This window comes from Eleutherodactylus coqui, chromosome 6 (assembly GCF_035609145.1).
Source record: "Eleutherodactylus coqui strain aEleCoq1 chromosome 6, aEleCoq1.hap1, whole genome shotgun sequence".
NCBI classification, from domain to species: Eukaryota; Metazoa; Chordata; class Amphibia; order Anura; family Eleutherodactylidae; genus Eleutherodactylus; species Eleutherodactylus coqui.
Window position 1 is genome coordinate 137,125,233 of NC_089842.1, and position 18,879 is coordinate 137,144,111.

Here is an 18,879-nt window from a genome sequence, read left to right on the forward strand (position 1 = left end):
CTTGAGCGGAACCTTCTCAGAAAAGGGTATATTAATGAAACGAGGTTAGAATCAGTATGACCCCCTACACAAGAAGGACAGGCCATTAATGTCCAGCTTTGCCCTTTGGTGGAAGTCGGAGAAGGCAGATGAATTGGACGAGGTGTTCCCCCTATGCCTTAGATGTCTAATGGGTATCAATATTGAGACTGTTCATATATGCTCATTCAGTGTATCCTTTGCATGCTCTACCTCCCCTCCTCTTCCACTTGCTATTGGGATCCCCCAGGGCTCGGATCTTGGACCCCTTCTCTTCTCCCTCTACACAACCACTATTGGACAAACCATCAGTAGATTTGGCTTTCCGTACCATCTCTATGCTGACGACATCCAGTTATACACCTCCTCCCGTAACATCACAACACTGTTCCTTCAGAATGCTATCAACTGTCTGTCTGCTGTCTCTAACACTATGCCCTTTCTCTACCTAAAACTGAACCTCTCAAAAAAATGTCCTAGTGGTGTTTCCGCGCTCCACTAACTGACCTCATCCTGACATCTCCACCTCAGTGTGTGGCGCCACTCCCAGACAGCACACCAACTGCCTTGGGGTTATATTCAATTCTGATCTCTCCTTTATCCCCTGCATCCAGTCGCTGCCACGAATATGTCACCTACACCTTAAGAACATTGTATGAATCTGCCCTTTTCTCACTGTGGACACGCTAAAAATGCTCACTGTTTCTTTCATCCACTCTCAGCTCGATTATTGCAACTCGCTGCTGATCAACCTCCCCTGTACCAGATTCTCTCCCCTCCAATCCATTCTGCTTGCGGCAGCCAGACTCATCTTCCTGTCCAGCCGCTACTCGGACGCCTCTCCCCTGTTCCAGTCACTGCACTGGCTGCCCATCAAATACAGAATTCAATTTGAACTTGCTACCCTCATCCACAAAGCTCTCGCTAGCATAGCACTGCCCTACATTGCTTCCCTCTTCTCAATCCACCACCTAGCCCGCGCTCTCAGCTCCACTAACGAAATCAGACTAAGCGCCCCTCTAATTCAAACCTCTCTCTCCCGCCTCCAAGACTTCACCAGAGCAGCACCAGTCCTCTGGAATGCACTACCCAAAACTATCCGGGCAATCCCTGACACACAAAACGTCAGGCATGCTCTAAAAACACACCTCTTTAGGAAGGCATGCCTTATCCCCTAAACCAAACCCCTATGTACTCCGCTTGATAACATGCTCCCTGTCCTACTGATTGCAATCCTTGATTGCAACCCCCCCCCCTGCAGTCACAATTTTGACCATTGTCTATGTGTATAGCATCCCTCACTCTCCTCCTCACCATACCGTGCACATCTCCAGACCCTTTACCTTATATATAACCCCATTATTTGCAGTATGTAAGCTCATTGGAGCAGGACTCTCACCCCTATTGTTTCCATCAACTGATTACTACTAGAGATGAGCGAGTATATTCGTTTCGAGTAATTACTCGATCGAGCACCGCGATTTTTGAGTACTTCTGTACTCGGGTGAAAAGATTCGGGGGGCGCGGGGAGGCGTGGCGGAGCGGGGGGTAGCAGCGGGGAACAGGGGGGAGCCCTCTCTTTCTCCCTCTCCCCCCCCACTCCCGGCTGCAACCCCCCACTCACCCACGGCGCCCCCCGAATCTTTTCGCCCGAGTACGGAAGTACTCGAAAATCGCGGCGCTTGGGTGAAAAAGGGGTGTGGCCGAGTAGGTTCGCTCATCTCTAATTACTACATGTAACTGTGGTTTTGTTTGTTTCCCACTGCTTTGTAAGCGCTGCGAAATATGTTGGTGCTATATAAATAAACAGTATTATTATTACTGTTCTGCTGATGTTTCTGAGTTTGAACTGTGTTTATTTTTGGGTGTGTTGACTGAGAAAGCCAAACACAAATGGTGTGGGGGAATGTAAGAGCTTGGGGGTAGTAACCCTCAATTGTATTATTATGTTTGCCATGTTATGGAGGAACCACTGTGCTTCCATTCCTTAGACTGTTCCTTTGTCTCTGGATCATAACAGTAGATCCACGTCTCATCACCAGTCACCAGAATGCTCCAAAACAGCCACCGATGGCTCCACACATCTCCACTTCTATTCAGTTGTCAAAAGTTTTGGGATCCACTTGGCTGTAAGCTCTCTCATTCCCAAGTCATTGTGGATAATGGCACCAACTCTCTCACCTGATATCCCCAGATATGTAGCAATACTTTTGGCTGATATTCGGCGGTCCTCCATGATCATGTCATGGATGGCTTTCATTTGCAGGCAAGGAGACGGAGACAGGCCTTACATTGGGTTTCGCACTGTCAACACCGAAATGGCCAGTTTTAAAACTTACAACCCAATGTTTAACTGTTGCCTATGAAGGGCCACTGTCACCCAAAGTTTGTGCCATTTCATCATGGATCTGCTTTGCACGTTTACCTTGGAGAAACAGGAACTTGATTATGGTCCTATCCTCTTACACACTGAATATCTTTGTAGATGCTACCATGTTCACTTTGGACCAGAAATAAAAATATAATTTTAAATCATAGGTAGTTGTTTTTTGCATCATTGAATATAGACAAATAGACAAGTACACCCTGCAATTTACAGCTTCCTAGCTCAATTTTTTCTGGGTGAGGCTCAATACTTATCAGCACTCCCCTTAGATATATTTGTAAATTACCGTATTTATCCATGGGGGTTCCTTATCATCCTTGTGTGTCTACTAATACGCATTAAGGTACTGGTCCCTGAGAGGACCCAAAGTCCCCTCTTCCACATAAACATACACTAGCATTATGAGTAGAACAGGGCAGGTGCAAGGGATTTTGCATTGGGACCAAGAAGCCTCAAGTTATATATCTGATACCTCTGCATTACAACATCTAAAATATTTTTTTTTATGTTGCATTTCTTTGGAGTTTTCTCTCATAAGGACAGCAGATAAAACACTCAGGATCTGCTATTGTTTTAGAAGTTTGATTTATAAAGATATGTTCTTTTACAGCATTTTGCTTTTATTTTGAAATGTCATTTTTCAGTAATTCAATAGACTTGTAAGAACACACCGATAATATGAAAAAAGACAGCTTTCTCTCCACATCTCAGCTTTTATTTTGTCACATAAATACATATCATCCTGACATCCATATCAGTCACATATGCAGTTTCCCAGTGATTGCATTGGTTCATCTCATTTCTTTGTTGTTGCCATCTTGGCAAAAGAAATTTCACTTGGAAATCCTTTTCTGCTGGCTTTCATCTCTTTTTTCAAAACCTAGAGAAAAAAAATAAAGACACATAAAAGATTCCGAAGTGGTTTCATGTTGGGACTAATGATGCTTATTGTCACTTTCACACATTAGGAAGGAAAGTGTTATGTCTAATAAGTGTTCTTAGTGATCAGATATAGAAAGAGTAGCAGCTTTTTCCAATTGGACTGAAAATATTCACCAGCGCTTTGCTTGCCCCAGGCAATGTGCATGCTGCTATACTAACTGGTCAAACTTTATCTAAGATGGCCATAATGTCTATAAAATATTAAGACAAAGCCTAAGGCAATGCAGATAATAAATAACGGAGAGGTAAAACCAGGGTTAGAACACCATTTAAAGTTGAGCAATAATTAGGAACCTGAGAGCTGTTTCTAGAAGTACACATGTATTGTCCAAGGCTTCAAGTAGCAGTATTATTCCCATGTTGCCATTCACAAAAACCATGCCATAATTACTGTACAAAGAAGCTATTAGCTTAACTCTTTCCAATCGAATTTGTATCCTGGTTTTCCTAGAGGGCTTACTCTTTTTCTGCTGTTATACAGTGCGCTATATGCTGGCTAAAGCCAGTACTGGATGAGGTGACACGTTGGATAGCCTTGGAGAATCTGTAGCGGGTCCCTCCTGCCCCACGGACATGAGGCATTAAAATAAGAATAAACTCACCTGCTGTGGACGGTGCAGGTCTTCCCTTCTTCGCGGCCGGATCTTCTTTCTTCGGCCCGGCGGATGTGCTCGGCACGCCGGCTGCGTGCTGCACGCATGCGCCGGGCACATCCGCCGGGCCAAAGAAAGAAGATCTGGCCGCGAAGAAGGAAGATGAGGCCGCGAAGAGGGGAAGACCCGTACTGTCCGGAGCAGGTGAGTTTAATTCAGGCGCGGGTCTCCCGCGGATCCGGACGGCTTTCATAGGCTTCAATAGAAGCCTGCGGGAGCCGTCTCCGCGGGAGACCAGCACTAAAATGGAGCATGTCTGGATTTTTTCCTGCACGCGGGACCCACACCTGCAGGGAAAAATGACATCCGCAGGTATTTAACTACCTGCGGGTGTCTAATACATCCCTATGGGGCACGGATCGGCGTGCGGGGAAAACGCTCCGGATTTTAATTCTTAATTTCCCCGTGTACATGAGGCCTTAAGGAACAAGTTTTCTCTTCTACATACTTCCACCCAATTAATTACACTAAAATGAAATACGAGACATACCCTTTAATGGAACATTTCAACAATGCACACATTATTATATCCATTATCTAGTTCCTGTACTTGTTTTTGCTATTTAATCAGCCCTTAGAACTTGCTTCAAAAGTCTAATTTGAAAGAAGGCATCTCAACAAGTGGGTACTGAATGCCCTCCCAATTGCATGCCAGTCAGGGGGTGAAGAAGTAAACACTGAATGCAAATATATGTCTTCAGTTCACTGAATGTTCTCAGCCATTCAATATGGGAGCTGCACACTTATTTGGTGCTTCCGTTCTGACTCTCCATAAATACAATGAAATAAAATAATAACACACCAATACAATATGCAGAATATAGAAATCACTGTTTGAGTTTAACCATGGTCATGAAAGATGATGGAGGACATATGCGAGTTGCCAGGATTTTCCAGTGAAGTATCCATACTTATTTATTAGTCTTATACATTAGCTATAAGCAGAAAGTAAATTGTGGTGTAGAGGGGGTATTAAATAATTACAAATTCAAGTCTTATGAATGCATACATTATTAATCTACACATTCATCATGACAGTAATGAAGCCCAGGTCAGAGTCCAGGTGAACGTGGTCACGGCCTTGGCTATGCTTTCTAAGTGTTATCAGAGCCGGTTTATATTTGGCACAAATGGAGCACTGGCTCCAGGCCCACATTTCTACTTTTTCATGGGGCCCCTGACTGCTGCGTGCTCTCCTGCAGCCTCGGTGGGCCCTGCAACATACATATTCTACATACCCAGGTGACATTTTTTTTGTGTGCGTGCATGGTTTACGTGCTCTATTAATCTACTAGTCTTCCCTACACTGGCAGAGGGAAGACTAATAGATAACCACGTAATCCAAATATGGATATGCCGACGTCTGCCTTTACTTGGATTACTATGTCATGCTGGGTGGGGTCGACCCGGCTGGATGGTCTGCTGCATTCCAGTGTAAGTACATACGTTAAAGTAGATTGTGCTGCACTGTGGCATGTGTATGGCACTTCTGTAGATGGCCCCATGGTCCATTTGAAAAAATAAAGTCTCAGTATGTCCCATTCTTGCCCGTTTTCACATACAAGAATAGCACATACAATGTTGGCCACCCACGAACATTGAATACCACAAACATGGCATCTGTATACTCGCCAATGCTTTTTGCACTCAGATTTTATAGGTCCAATATGGTAATGCCCATGTGTACAAGCCCCTACATTTAGGAAATATAGCAGTACTGATTATAATGGTGCCTACATTTTTCGTACCTGAACACAAATACACGCCACCGTGAGTGCAAAAAAATTAATGCTGAAAAATGTCAAAGCGTTTGTTTTGACGTTGTTTCTAATACCTTAACCCTTTCGAATCCACTGTCTGACCTCTGAAGACATTATGATTTAAGGCTGTACAGCTTTGATGTTGGAAGACATCCATCGGAGTTCTCTTACTGTATTATTGCCAGCCTCTCTGCTGTTGGAGCCTATCCAACGTGTCACCTTATGCAGTACTAGCTTTAGCCAGCAGATAGCGCCATTGCATAATGGTAGAAAAAGAGTAAGCCCTCTAGGAAAACCAGGATACAAATTGGATTGGAAAGGGTTAAGAACTTGGTGTTATATTTTGTGGGGCACAGTTTACAATACTGTAGTTTTCAGATACATAGCAGAATTATTGTGGGGCACCTCACGTTGTTTGGGGGAGCTGAGGGGCTCATCCTAATGAAACTGCTCCAAACTGTAGGCAACCTTCATCTGGTCTTGACTTTATACTCAAAGTACAAACAGAAACCAGCAGCATGTTATGCACTTTGCAAGAAGAAAACTATCTGCCTTCAACCTTTGCCAAGCTACACTCATCAAAACGGCATAGACCAAGGCAGGGAAATACATAGAAGAAAACATTATGGTAATGAATATGTTGATGAAATACAGAAGAATGCAAATCCATCCTCACATGGAAATAGAAAATTAATGATTGCCAGCAAAACTGTATTGAGATGGGATTGATGCAAAAATTATTTAGAAACCAGACTACTGAGCAGCACTATAGAATAAATTATGGACATTTCGGGATGGAAACGAGTAAATAATCCTATACTTGAACCTCTTGGCTATTATCAGGAGCAAAAGAAACCTAAAAGATTTGCAACTGAAACAATTTATTGTCCATATTAAAGGGGTGGTTTGGAAGGAGAAAGAAGGTCTCCTTTTTCTTTTTTCGGGGAACACTTCCATTTTTGTCCGTAGGTTGTGTCTGATATTGCAGCTCATCCCAGTTATAATGAATGAGGATGAGCTACGATACCAGACTGAGCCAACAGGCAAGGGTGGTACTATTCTTGGGAAATGATAGACCCCTTTTTTTCTAATCCCATGCAACCCCTTTAAAAGATAATATTAAAACAGTACATATTGTAAGAGATTTTATTATATAGGTAAAAAAAGCAAACAAACACAACAAACCTGATGTATTTCTAGAGTCATGCCAAGGCAAAATCCTAAAAAGTCATTCCATTCCCAGAGATAACACCTTCCCATTCCAAAGTCGTATCTACTTGAGTTTCATTTAACATGAGATATTTGAAGTCTCTCTCAATGTCCTGCTTCAGCACATGCTGTTGAGCACCATTCATAGTCAGCTTACATGTTGCCATGGATATCACTTTACTACAGAGGGAAATTAGTAGTAGGGGGGAGACCAACCAGATCAGTGAAGGGGGACTGGAGCAGAATCTGGAAGGTAAGTATATTGTAAAGTTTGTTGTCTTCAATTTGGACCCTATATTGATTAATAATTAAAGGAGCTGTCCAACCACATCAATTTTTTATAACACACAGCTTAGAGTGCTATAAAATAACAAAAAGGTGTAATACATTGCCAGTCCCATATCAACATTTCCCTGGTCGCTACCAGTCTCTGTATACCTGAGTCCAGCAATGAGGTGTCAATGCAACTAACAGTCATGGCAGTGATTTCTGTAGCAAGCGCATTGTGTGGCTCAGAGTGTTAAGGCAGCAGAAATGCTGTTCTAAAGCTCTCGCTCATGACCTGAAGGTTGCGAGTTCAATCCTTGCATGATTTAGGTAGCCGGCTCAAGGTCAACCTAGCCTTCCATCCTTCCGAGGTCGGTAATACCCCCCAGCATGGTGGGGAATATTAAATTACTTGAAAGCACTGCAGAATAAGTTGGCGCTATAACAAGATTTTATATTTTAATTGTGTCACATTGACATAACATTGTTAGCACAGGACTGCATAGGTAAATATTACTCCTTTTGTGAAAAGGAGTAGAGTATTGTAAACTATTTCTAAAAAATTCATGGCCTGGACAACCCCTTTAATATTAATAAGAATTAAGAAAGTAAAAGTTACACAATCAAAAAGTTCCAATCCATGTGAATATCTGAAGGATATATAGGAAGAAAAAAACTAGATCTGAAATCTACTAACAGCTCCACATTACTATGAGCAGCACAGGGGTCAGTATGGGGCAACTTCCACTTCCAAAGCTTAAAACGCATCTAAGCATGTCAATTGATTCCATTCTAATTATGGTGGCATCTGATTTATATAATATGCAAGGCTCACTGAAGCAATAATAAAAGGAGAAAATCTTTGAATGGATTAACATGAATCTCATATTAGGCAATGTACATTCCTGAACTTTGTATATAGAACTTTTCTTCTACACAGGCAACAGATACAGCAAAATATGTGAAGCAGCATCAGCTCAATTGGCCAAGGAAGCATGGAGAGAAGACAAGACACCTGTAGATCTTCTGAGAGAAAATTTACAACTAGATTATTATTTCCTCATTTTGTAAATGCTTCTCGGTGACAGAAAATAGCAAAGCATATTGAATAAGCAATGTCTCATGTCCATGCTTATTGCTGTATTTGCAGTCATTTTACATACATTACAAAGCAGAGCAGCAGAAAGACCTACTGTATAATATATGGAGGGCAAACCGGGAGATGTTACAATAATGTTTTATCATACACACAAAGAAAGATGATTTTGTGAATTTGTCTGCTCTACATTATACAAATATGTCCCAGAAAGGGAAATCTAAAAACAAACAATTACTGAAAATGGCCTGTTGTGAAACAAAAGGGAAGATGTTGTGTAATGAATATAAATGGACAGAACACCACAATGAACAGTAACATTGCACCAGCCAGGTCTCCTGAGGCCAGCTTCCCACGGCCGTGACGGGCTCCGCCACGGAATTCCGCGGCGGAGCCCGTCACGGCGCCCCCCAGAGACCCCAATACTTACCTCCGGATCCGGCATCCTCCGTCCCGCATGACGCTTCAGCGCGCATGTGCAATAGAGTGTGTGACGCGCCGCAGCATCATATGACGCGGCTGGTGGTGGGCGGGGAAGCGGTTTCACGCTATCTTCCGCTGTGCTACAGCGGAAGATAGCATGACAGATGGCTTCTATTGACTGCAATGGAAGCCGGCCGCGCGTACACCCGCAGCAAATAGAGCATGCCGCGGGTGAGGTCGGGTGATTTCACGGTGTGGAATTGCACTATGAAATTCTGCACAGTGAGCATTGAGCTATTAGGTTTAATAGAACCTAATAGCTGTGGGCAACGCAACGGATTTTTGCCGCATATTACGCGGCGGAAATCCGTCCGTGGGAAGGAGCCCTTAGGCTTCATGTCCTCAGGGAAATTCGGGCCCGCACGGATTCTCCATGCAGAATCCCGCAGCGGGTCCCTTCTTTCCGGCCAGGAAATCGAATATACTTACCTCTCTGGACGCTGCGGGTCTCCCCTCCTACGCGAACGGATCTTCTTTCTCCGGATGCGCTCGGCACGCCAGCAGCTTTCCCTCAGTTCTGCAGCACAGCACAAATACAGCTGTGGGTGTGCCACGGGAACGGAGGGCTTCCATAGGCTTTAATGGAAGCAGCAGGAGACCCGCACAAAATGGAGCATGCTGCAGGTGTTTTCCCGCACGTGTGATCTGAACACCATGGGAAAATGACATCCGCAGGTATATAATTACCTGTGGGTGTCCAATGATTTCCTATGGGTGCGGATCACGTGTGCGGGACACCCGTGCGGATTTACAAATACCCATGGACATATTTTGCCCATGGACATTGGGCCAAAGAATCTTCATGTGTCTTTTTTAACCATTCTTGCTTTTACAGGAGGGGGGTTACAAAAACAAAATAATTTCAAGGCTTCTAAAAGACACAAGCAATCCTATGCTCAAAAAAACTACAATACGCAAGAATAATAGATTATCATAGTCACCGAGTGTCCAACCACTTGTTCCAAATCTGTCACATAATTACTTTTGTGTCAATAACTACAGTACTTCATAAAAATGAAGTAATCATAAAATGCATTGTATAGACTTAAATGGTCAAATTATTATTGAGAGATGTCAACCTTTCCGTGATGTAAAAATACATTAAAAAGTTAGAATGGCACAAAAAAAAAATCATGCACAGAAATCATAAAAGAAATTATTTCAGTCACGGCGAGGGCCATTGCAGACTTGAAATCCAGTTTTCCTTTGATGCGTTCTCTACAGTGGTCTGTAAGAATAATTCTAATACTATAATATGTTTTTTTTTTTAGTACATGGCTTCTGAGTCATGCTTTGAAATTACTTTACATTACGTGACAAAATGGTGAACAATCTAAATTCAGCTGCAGCATTGCCAGGATCACATAATCAAGCTGTGAAAGAATTATGCTGGGGGCTTTCCTAAGGCTACAAGGGAACGGATAGATAACGCTTATCAGCCAGCTCATCTGTGTCATTGTCACATTAATATCCTATGACAGGGTGAATTGTTAAAAGGGATAAAATGAGGTACAAGGCTAAAAATATTATGCTAGATAATCCCAAGGAATTTAGAGTTTGACAAGGAAGATCTAAAAAGATGTGCAGCTTTCACCCTGCCTCTAATTTGTGGGTTTGTACAGAGACGGGAAGGTGATTTCTCATTAATGTTTTAAAAACTCAGGAGTCGGTAAAATCCAGTTTATTTAATTCATTTCCTTTAGGTCTTTTGTTGTGCATGAAAAGGCTATTGCTGTAAAAGTGTAGTTTAATAAATAATAAACTAATGAACCTTACATATGCTCATAAATGTTGCATCGCGGTATCACTTAGAATTGCAACTTATGCTTCAGGGCTATTCTTCATACTATAAACACTATTGAGGAGCCCTACAAGTATGCATCTGCTATTCTCTGCTCACTCCTGCTTACTTTTTTCTCAATTTTGTGCAAATGACTTCTATAGTCATGCCTTAATGCTGTTTTATTACACAAGGGGTAAGGCAAGCATATACTATGGCAGGAACGTATACCATAGTATACCCTTCAAATCAGGTGCTCTTAATATCGTGCATGCAGTGTATTATTACATTATTACAGTTATTAAGTGGCTTGCTCTAGCCAGGGCTAAAGCTCCAAAGATGGCATTAGAAAATCGGAGTCTCCTCTGAAGTAACTTCATCTTGCAAGAACTTGGGCTAACTATACGAGTCAATCAACTAACTGAAATATGCAGTCACTGCCCCCTGAACAAATTAGCACAGTACCTATGGGGAGGCTGTACAATGATGAAGTCAAAATAATCTATTTTATTGGTAAAGAGTAGAGATGAGCGAACGTACTCGGTAAAGCACTACTCGTCCGAGTAATGTGCTTTATCTGAGTATCTCCCAGCTCGTCCTGAAAGATTCGGGGAGCGCCGCTGCTGACAGGTGAGTTGCGGCGGGGAGCAGGGGAGAGCAGGCGGGAGAGAAGGAGAGAGAGATCTCCCCTCCGTTCCTCCCGCTCTCCCCTGCAGCTCCCCGCTCCACGGCGCTCCCCGAATCTTTCAGGACGAGCGGGGAGGTACTCGGATAAAGCACATTACTCGGACGAGTAGTGCTTTACCGAGTACGTTCGCTCATCTCTAGTAAAGAGCCTGTGTGATGGTACTAACGATTACACACCACTGAAACGTGAATATCCGGACTCTGGCTGTTGGTCTATCTGCTCTCGCTGGGTGTCTCTCTCCAGGTGATAGCTCGGCACTTGTTGTCATCAATTGCAGTTGACATTTTCTTGGGTTATTGGCAAACCTCCCTGCAGCAGCTAGCTAGCGCAATTCCAGAAGTCTGAGTTGCAGGAAAACCCACTTTTCCAGTAGCGCTGAGGCAGCTCACTCCTCATAAGGCTCTCTTTTCTTTTCAAAAAGTGAACAGCATAGTGAACAGGACCTGTCTTTTACATTCAGCCCATCACTCAATGGACAGCTCATTTTTTTAATCCACAGCAGCAAAATTAGCGTACAAAACACAGTCAAGTGACGTGTCTGAAGGCTCTAGAAGGAACGTACCGTATAAACACTGAAGGTACACTTAATTTGGAACATATACTCAAAAATGGGTTGGTCCACTATTTCATACAATCACAGTTTTCAGACGTTGGCGAACATATTCCAGAAGGTAGCAAATATGCTCCATACTCAACTTGCAGTATCTCTATCAGTTGGTGCACATTTTGCAGATAATTGGGAAAAGATCTCACAGTCCTTTCCAACATATCCGAAATATGTTCAATGGGAATACAGTCCCGTGAGTTTGGAAGTGAAGGCAGCGTGGAGAATTCATTGTCATGCTTTTCCAACTACTCCTTAGTGATCCGAGATTGATGACATTGAGTGTTGTTTTGTTGAACGATGTTCAGCTAACAGGTCCCTGTTGTCATGTCACAGTCAGCACACAGCCAAGTATTTGCCAGCACACCTTTGTTTCTGTGGGTTCTATCCTGACTAGCCAGGGTTAACATCTCCTATGTGTACTAGTCCAGGTTAATTGGTGTTGCAACTGTCAGCGAGGTGTGGCTGGTGATTGACATTTCTGTCAGCCAATCGACTTCTCCTTCTTCCCTATATAATCCAGCTCTTCCTGGCTGGGAGTTACCGATGATTTTTAGTGTTCCCTGAGCCGTCAGCCTGCTCAGAGCATCTGTGTATCTGGCTCCTGTGTTTGGGTTTTTTGGTCTTGGTACACTCTTGATATCTTGGTTGAGTACAGTCAACAAGTGCAATTGTTTCAGAAATACTGGCACCAGACCTCTGTGCACCAACAATCTGTCTAAAGTCAAAGTCACTTAAGTCACCACATTTACCCATGTCTGCTAAATCTAAAGCCCCATTTACACACACAGATGATGGCTCAAAATTAGTCAGAAACTGACATTTTGCATTAGCTACTAATGGGCTAATCAGCCCATTAGTAGCTAACTAACTTCATTTGTGTGTATTTAGAGAACAGCAGGTGGTCTATTCTCTAAATACATCACTATTGTTCTCCAGTGGGACAGCAGCTGAAAGAATGTTATCAGCGATGCCTGCAGAGAACTCAGCGTGCGGTCCCTCTTATCAGAGAAGATGGATTTTAAGCTGAGCTGAACTCAGCGATGGACAAAAAGTGCACGGTAAGTGCACGATGGACACACATTTACAAGCAACGATTATCACTCAAAAGATTGCTTTTGAACGAATTTTGAGCGATAATCATTGTGTATAAAAGGGCCTTTACCTGCTGCTGCACAGAGGAGGGGTCAGCGCATTATCTGAAAACAGAATGTGACGCAGTCATCACGTGGTACCATGTTACTGATCACAAAATATCATGCACCAGCTGTTCCTAATGCAGTGATCACTAATTGTAAAAAGAGAGGGAGACTACAATATGTCATGATTTGGGTTTTGTTTTTTTGGGTTCTATTTATATGGCATTCTCCATAGGGTATAAATGGCATGTTAGAGAAATTGTCCGGATGCTATACAATTTTTAAACATAGATCCAAATCTGTGAAAATAATCAAAGTAGTGCTAAATACCCATCTTCAGCCCCTGGCAATCTAGTGCTGCAGCCACCAGCTTCTTTGTTTTGGGACAGAAACAGCCAATCAGAGACCACAGTAGTCAGGTGCTGTTCTCATGGCATCACCACTCAGATGTTTGGAAACGTGATGCCAGGAAAATGGCACTTGACTGTTTAAAGAGATTGACCAATATTAGAACAACATTTTAAAAACTAGAGCATGGCAATTCTATCTGTTGATTCTTACCACAGATTTCACCTTTTGCTATGCATAAGGTTAGATCCACAATAAAATCTGCATGTGACACACAAGGATTTTGTTGCCAAATCACTGCAGATTTTGCTGCATATCAGCTGCGGAAAATATGCAGCAAATCTACCCCTTGTACAGATACCCTAGAACAAAAGGGCAGTGCCACCATGGGTTTTTTTCCTGGTCAATGCAAACCAACCTGCATCTTAGTCCTGAGTGAGTAAAATTTGAGGAGGGTCACTGTTTTACGGATAGTGCCAATTCCAGCTGTTAAATCCCAACTCATGGCATATCCTACTGTATTTTCCTTGGACTTAGGCCTTAGGGCTGTATTCTTGTCAGTATTTTGCATCAAAATTTGTAAGCGAAAACCAGGAGTGGATCCAAGAAACAGAAGAGATGCCAATCTTTTTGTGGTGACTGGACATGGGGATAGTGTGAAGGACGGCTCTTATCCAGCCACATGATGTCTGAATCAAATACTACTTGAGAAACCAGTTATTACACAGTGGTATAATGGGAGCGATAATGGTGATGCACTGGGCTTACTATCCAGCAGGATAGGTCAACAATAGTACATCTGCTGGGGTCCACCAATTAGCTCTGACACCCGCAAAGCAACGGTTGCGGAGAGGAAGATAGCTCTGACCCCTGTGTACTGGCTGGCGCAGGTAATTGCAGGTGCATGAGAGCGGAGATAGACCCTGGTTAATCAATTATTGATGACCTATCCTGAGGATAGGTCATCAATAAAAGCAAACTCCCTCTAACAATCCAGTTGCTTAGGCATATATGCACATTTCAGTAGAACCAGCCGCCACCTGGTGCAACATACAGTCATTGTCAAAAAATCTAGCATCTAGAAGGAGTTGTCAGAATCAAATGAAACTTCATATGTGCAATTGGAAGGTTGATATAAATGATTATAATGTCATGGCAAAAGGATAATGTATTGCAGAAAACTGAACACTTGAAGGGAGGTACTAGTACCCTGTTTGTTAGATCCTCTGTTCAGGGCTCCTGCACACTGGCGAGAGTGATATTGGACCCTGATTCAGGGCCAGATATCGCCCTCGCAATGCTTCTGAAAAGTCCTGGCTATGAGGCGTTTTCACAGGGAAACAGCCTCCCATCACAGCAGGGTTGAAGGAATCCCCTGCTGCAGCTGTCACAGCCATGGCAGGAGATAGCGATCTTCTCCCATTGATTTCAATGGGGCTGGCGCTGTGCTGCTGCCGGCCTCACTGAAAACATGTGGAAACCCATGGATGCGTGGTTTTCATTTGCAAACAACTTCACCTCCCTGCGGCGGTTCCATTCATCCCCGCTATGGCAGGAGATCACAATGCTCTCCCATTGATTCCGATAGAGAAGATCGCTGGAGGAATCCCCTGCTGCAGCTGTCACAGCTGCGGTAGGGAATAGTGATAGTCTCCCATTTAAATTAATGAGCGATTTCGCCAAAAGAAAGAACATGCTACAACGAGGTGCTATGCAGGAAAACATCGCAAGTGTGAATGAACCCGTTCAACAGAATGGGATCCATATGTGTGTGAGATTTTTTAATCTCGCAATGCACAAATCTCACACAATTTTCTCGCCAGTGTGAAGGAGCCTTTAGACTTGCTTCTCTCTCCCTGGTGCTGGCAGGCGCGAGTGTTGTCCTGCTCACCCTGTGGCCTGAGCTTTCTTACCTGCTCCAAGCAGTGCCATGGTTAATTGCTTCAGGGTTTCTCTGCTGAGCTGTAGGCTCTTTGCCAATCTCCCTTCTACATAGCCATACTGGGACATCAGTGCCGCAGAGTTAATGTTGTCTCACACCTGCTCTCTGGCTCCAAGCTTGCTCCTGTTAATGCAAGTAACCTGCCTGCATTCTGTGTCCTGTGCTTTGTCGTCTTGTCTGTTCTTGCACTCTTCTGTACGTACTCTGCACCTGTTCCTCTGTGTTTCCTTGCAAGCCTGTCTCTTCCCCTGTCTCTTGATTCCTCTCAGTCCTAGTCTGTCTTTTGTCATATAGGTGTTCTGTCCTGTCAGGGTCAGGCAGCGCCTAGAGGAAGACCACAGGGTCGTTATCAGGACACCAGCCCTGCTTACAAGCAGGGTCTTTCCTCTCCTGCATACTAACTCAGGGCTAGCTACCTCCCCTAGTTTTCATTCCCGGACTGGGTCACAGTCATCTGGTATCTCAGTTACGCACGCTAGAGGATCAGTTGTCGGGCTCGCTGGATCGGGTCGTCGCATATCCAGTAGCATTACGCAGTGGATTCACGTCCACCACCCTAACATTGTTGGGCCTCCTCTAGGTTGGATGCAAGATGTGATACAGGCAGGCATGTTTTGTATGGTATCCTGCAGCCTATCTGTCCACATTTGCTATAACTGAGCCTCTAGATCATGCAAACTCATAGATTGTCCAAGTTGGCGTCCCAGATGGTCCCATAAATGTTCTATTGGTGATAAATCTCTTGAAAAAGCAGGCCATGGAAGTATGGCAATGTTGTGGAGGCATTCCTGTGGCACCCTTGCTATGTGCAGCTAAGCATTATTGCACTGGAAAATACGCCTTGGAAACCCTGCCATGAGGCTGCAGAATGTCCTGAACATTTCGCTGAGCTGTCATTGTCCCTCATACCACTACTAGGGGTGACTGGCTGACGTATGCTTCTACACAGAAAAGGCAGGATTGAGGCATCCACCCCTAGGTCTCCAGACATGAACACAGCCGTCATCAGTGCAAAAACTAAACCTGGATTCATCACTGAAGACAACGCAGTTCCACTCCGTAGCAGTCCAGTTTGATTGTTCACAACAGCACTGCAAACGTAGGTGATGGTGAGTGGGTGTCAAAGGCAATACACACAATGGGTGCCATCCTCAGCCATCGACCGGAAATGATTCCGACAGACACAGGGGATTGAAACAGTGGTGTCAGCTGTCTCTGGATGGCAGAAACAGTGGGATCTGCTCGTGCTTGTTGGACAATCAGACAGACATCTCTACTGGTGGTCTGTAGAGGGCATTCTGAGCCCAGTCGCCTTGTGTGCATGCCCTCACGCATCCACTGATCCCAACACCTCCTAACAGTCTGGTCAGAATGGCCCAGCTAGCGGGCAATTTGTTGATACGACCATCCAGCTTCTCACATTCTAATAATGTGCCCACTCTAAACTCTTTTAACTGTGCAAAATCTCTTCAGTTGTGTCGTAGAGGCGTCTAGTGGTCAACAAGCTCTGCAAGCAGAAAAAGAGGTCACTACACACAAGGAGCCTCTGAGGGCCTTTTTATAGTCCACAGATGGAACCACTTTTAGGGCTTCAGGTGGCAAGACCGTTCATCTAATCATGCCGCAAGTCTGATCATTTGCATATCGGCCTGAGATGTAACTGCATGCCGAGTTTGGCAGCAAAATGACAACGTCTTCTAGGGGCTTGATTTTTTTTTGACAAAAAGTGTACATGACATAAGACTGATAAGACTTTTATAAAACATCTTCGCATATAAACGTGGTGTGCAATCTTCTGGATACTAAATGTGTGTTTCCAGGTACCACATTTTCATTAGAATTTATCCCTGATGCATGTGAAAGAGGTCACCGATATCTAGCATCTGGAGAGATCATTAGTACATCTCTCATGACAGATAATCAACCCATCCCTATCTGTCATAGGGAAATGTTATAGCAATATACTTTTTGCCTACAGATAAAATTACAATTATTGCAGAATTCATGTGCTTATACATACATACCCACAATCACCTACCTTTGATCACATCATCATGTTCCCGACAGTCTGCATATACAGTACATATGGTATAAGATCTACTTTCATTGCTGTTTTCAAGTCTTGAGTGTAAGGTGATTTTATATAGGTCAGTGATATAATAAGCGGTAAAGGAACTTTCAAGCTAATATCATCATAGGTCATCCTGCGCCTCGTACTGTGGCGCACTTTAATGTGCTGTGGACTGGTATAAGTCTACTGCTTGATATCTGCTAATAAATCTTTCATGACTGCAAGTAGGACAGCCCTGAGGCGTCTTTTACAGCCCCAGGCTAATCACAGCTGTAGAAGGACTGATTTGTTTTATTTGTAAAGTTTCCAAATCCCTTTCCGTTTCTATGGGACGCTCAGGATAAGACGCCCCAAAGAAATTGAGACAAAAAGGTAAACAGGACACAAAAAGGAGCTCCTTATTGGAAATGACAGCAGTTGCAGCGCCCTAGGCTCCCACACTTGGGACTGCAGCAGCCGATCACATCAGAAAGGATTTGCCGTCTTCCTCCTTTTCAAGCTTACATGTTACTCTAATCACACGGATATTTGGGGCTTCCAGTATGACACTGGGCAGATTTGATGCACTTCTTATATTGTTTTTGCAGGGAAATCTAGGATTCTGTCTAAGACAGAACAGTCTTAAGCTTCCTTCAGACATAGCTTTTATTTTTGTGACATTTTTCTATGACTTTTAAAAAACACCATGAAGTTCATGCTCTTCGTGGCTTTTTCTTTAGCAGACATTCTGTATGCACGTTTTTCAGAATTTTGCCTCTGGAGAAGTTCATTGGAAATGCTTTAAAGAAAGCCAAACCTAAAATATGATTCGTTTGGGAAAAAGATGCCATGGACCAAAAAAAACTTCCAAAGTGAAGAAAAAACAAGTTATTAGGCATTGTTTGCTAAAAAAAAACCCACTGTCTTATGAAAACTTATGAAACTGTCTAAAAGACAGCAACCAAGCAACCAATCACAGCCCTTTTTTTACTTTGCATTCTGCTCTAGTAAAATGAAAGCTGAGCTCTGATTGGTTGCTACGGGCAATTAAGACAGTTTTTCTCTTAGACGGTTTTGTAAATCTGCCCCGCTATGTCCAAATGTAAGCAGTAAGTTAATGGGGAATATGAAATGCTCATTTTTTTTTCTTGGGTAATTTTGCATTTCATTTTTAGTGTTTTGGGCATATCTTTCAAAACACAGAATGCACTAAGTGGAATGTTTTTTCTGGTGCTTTTCCAGTAGGTTTTTCTACAGGACTCTTACCCCTTTCCACCAAATAATGTACATGTATGTGATGGAAGGGAATAGGCGCAAAATGCTTTGTAGATGGTGCAGGCTCAAGAGCTGCATCTGCGCCATCTGCAGTGGGGTTGGCTCTAACTGGTGGTAAACCCTTTGCATACCACAATCAATTTTGATCATGGCATGTAAGCGGATAATAGAGTGAGTGAGCTCCTTCTGTGATCTCATCAGCCCTTCGCCATCCGATCGTGGAAAGCCAATAGGTAACT

The 18,879-nt window shown here is 43.4% G+C and overlaps 1 protein-coding gene across 1 annotated transcript in view; it reads right to left on the reverse strand.

Annotated features, from left to right (window-relative positions):
* Positions 1–3,078: 3,078 nt before the first annotated feature.
* Positions 3,079–18,879, reverse strand: part of ODAD1 (outer dynein arm docking complex subunit 1) — a 113,163-nt gene continuing 97,362 nt past the window's right edge. Inside the window, exon 15 of the mRNA XM_066607724.1 lies at positions 3,079–3,284. Within this exon, the coding sequence (XP_066463821.1) occupies positions 3,201–3,284 (84 nt within the window). The 3' untranslated portion in view covers positions 3,079–3,200. The remainder of the gene's footprint in view (positions 3,285–18,879) is intronic.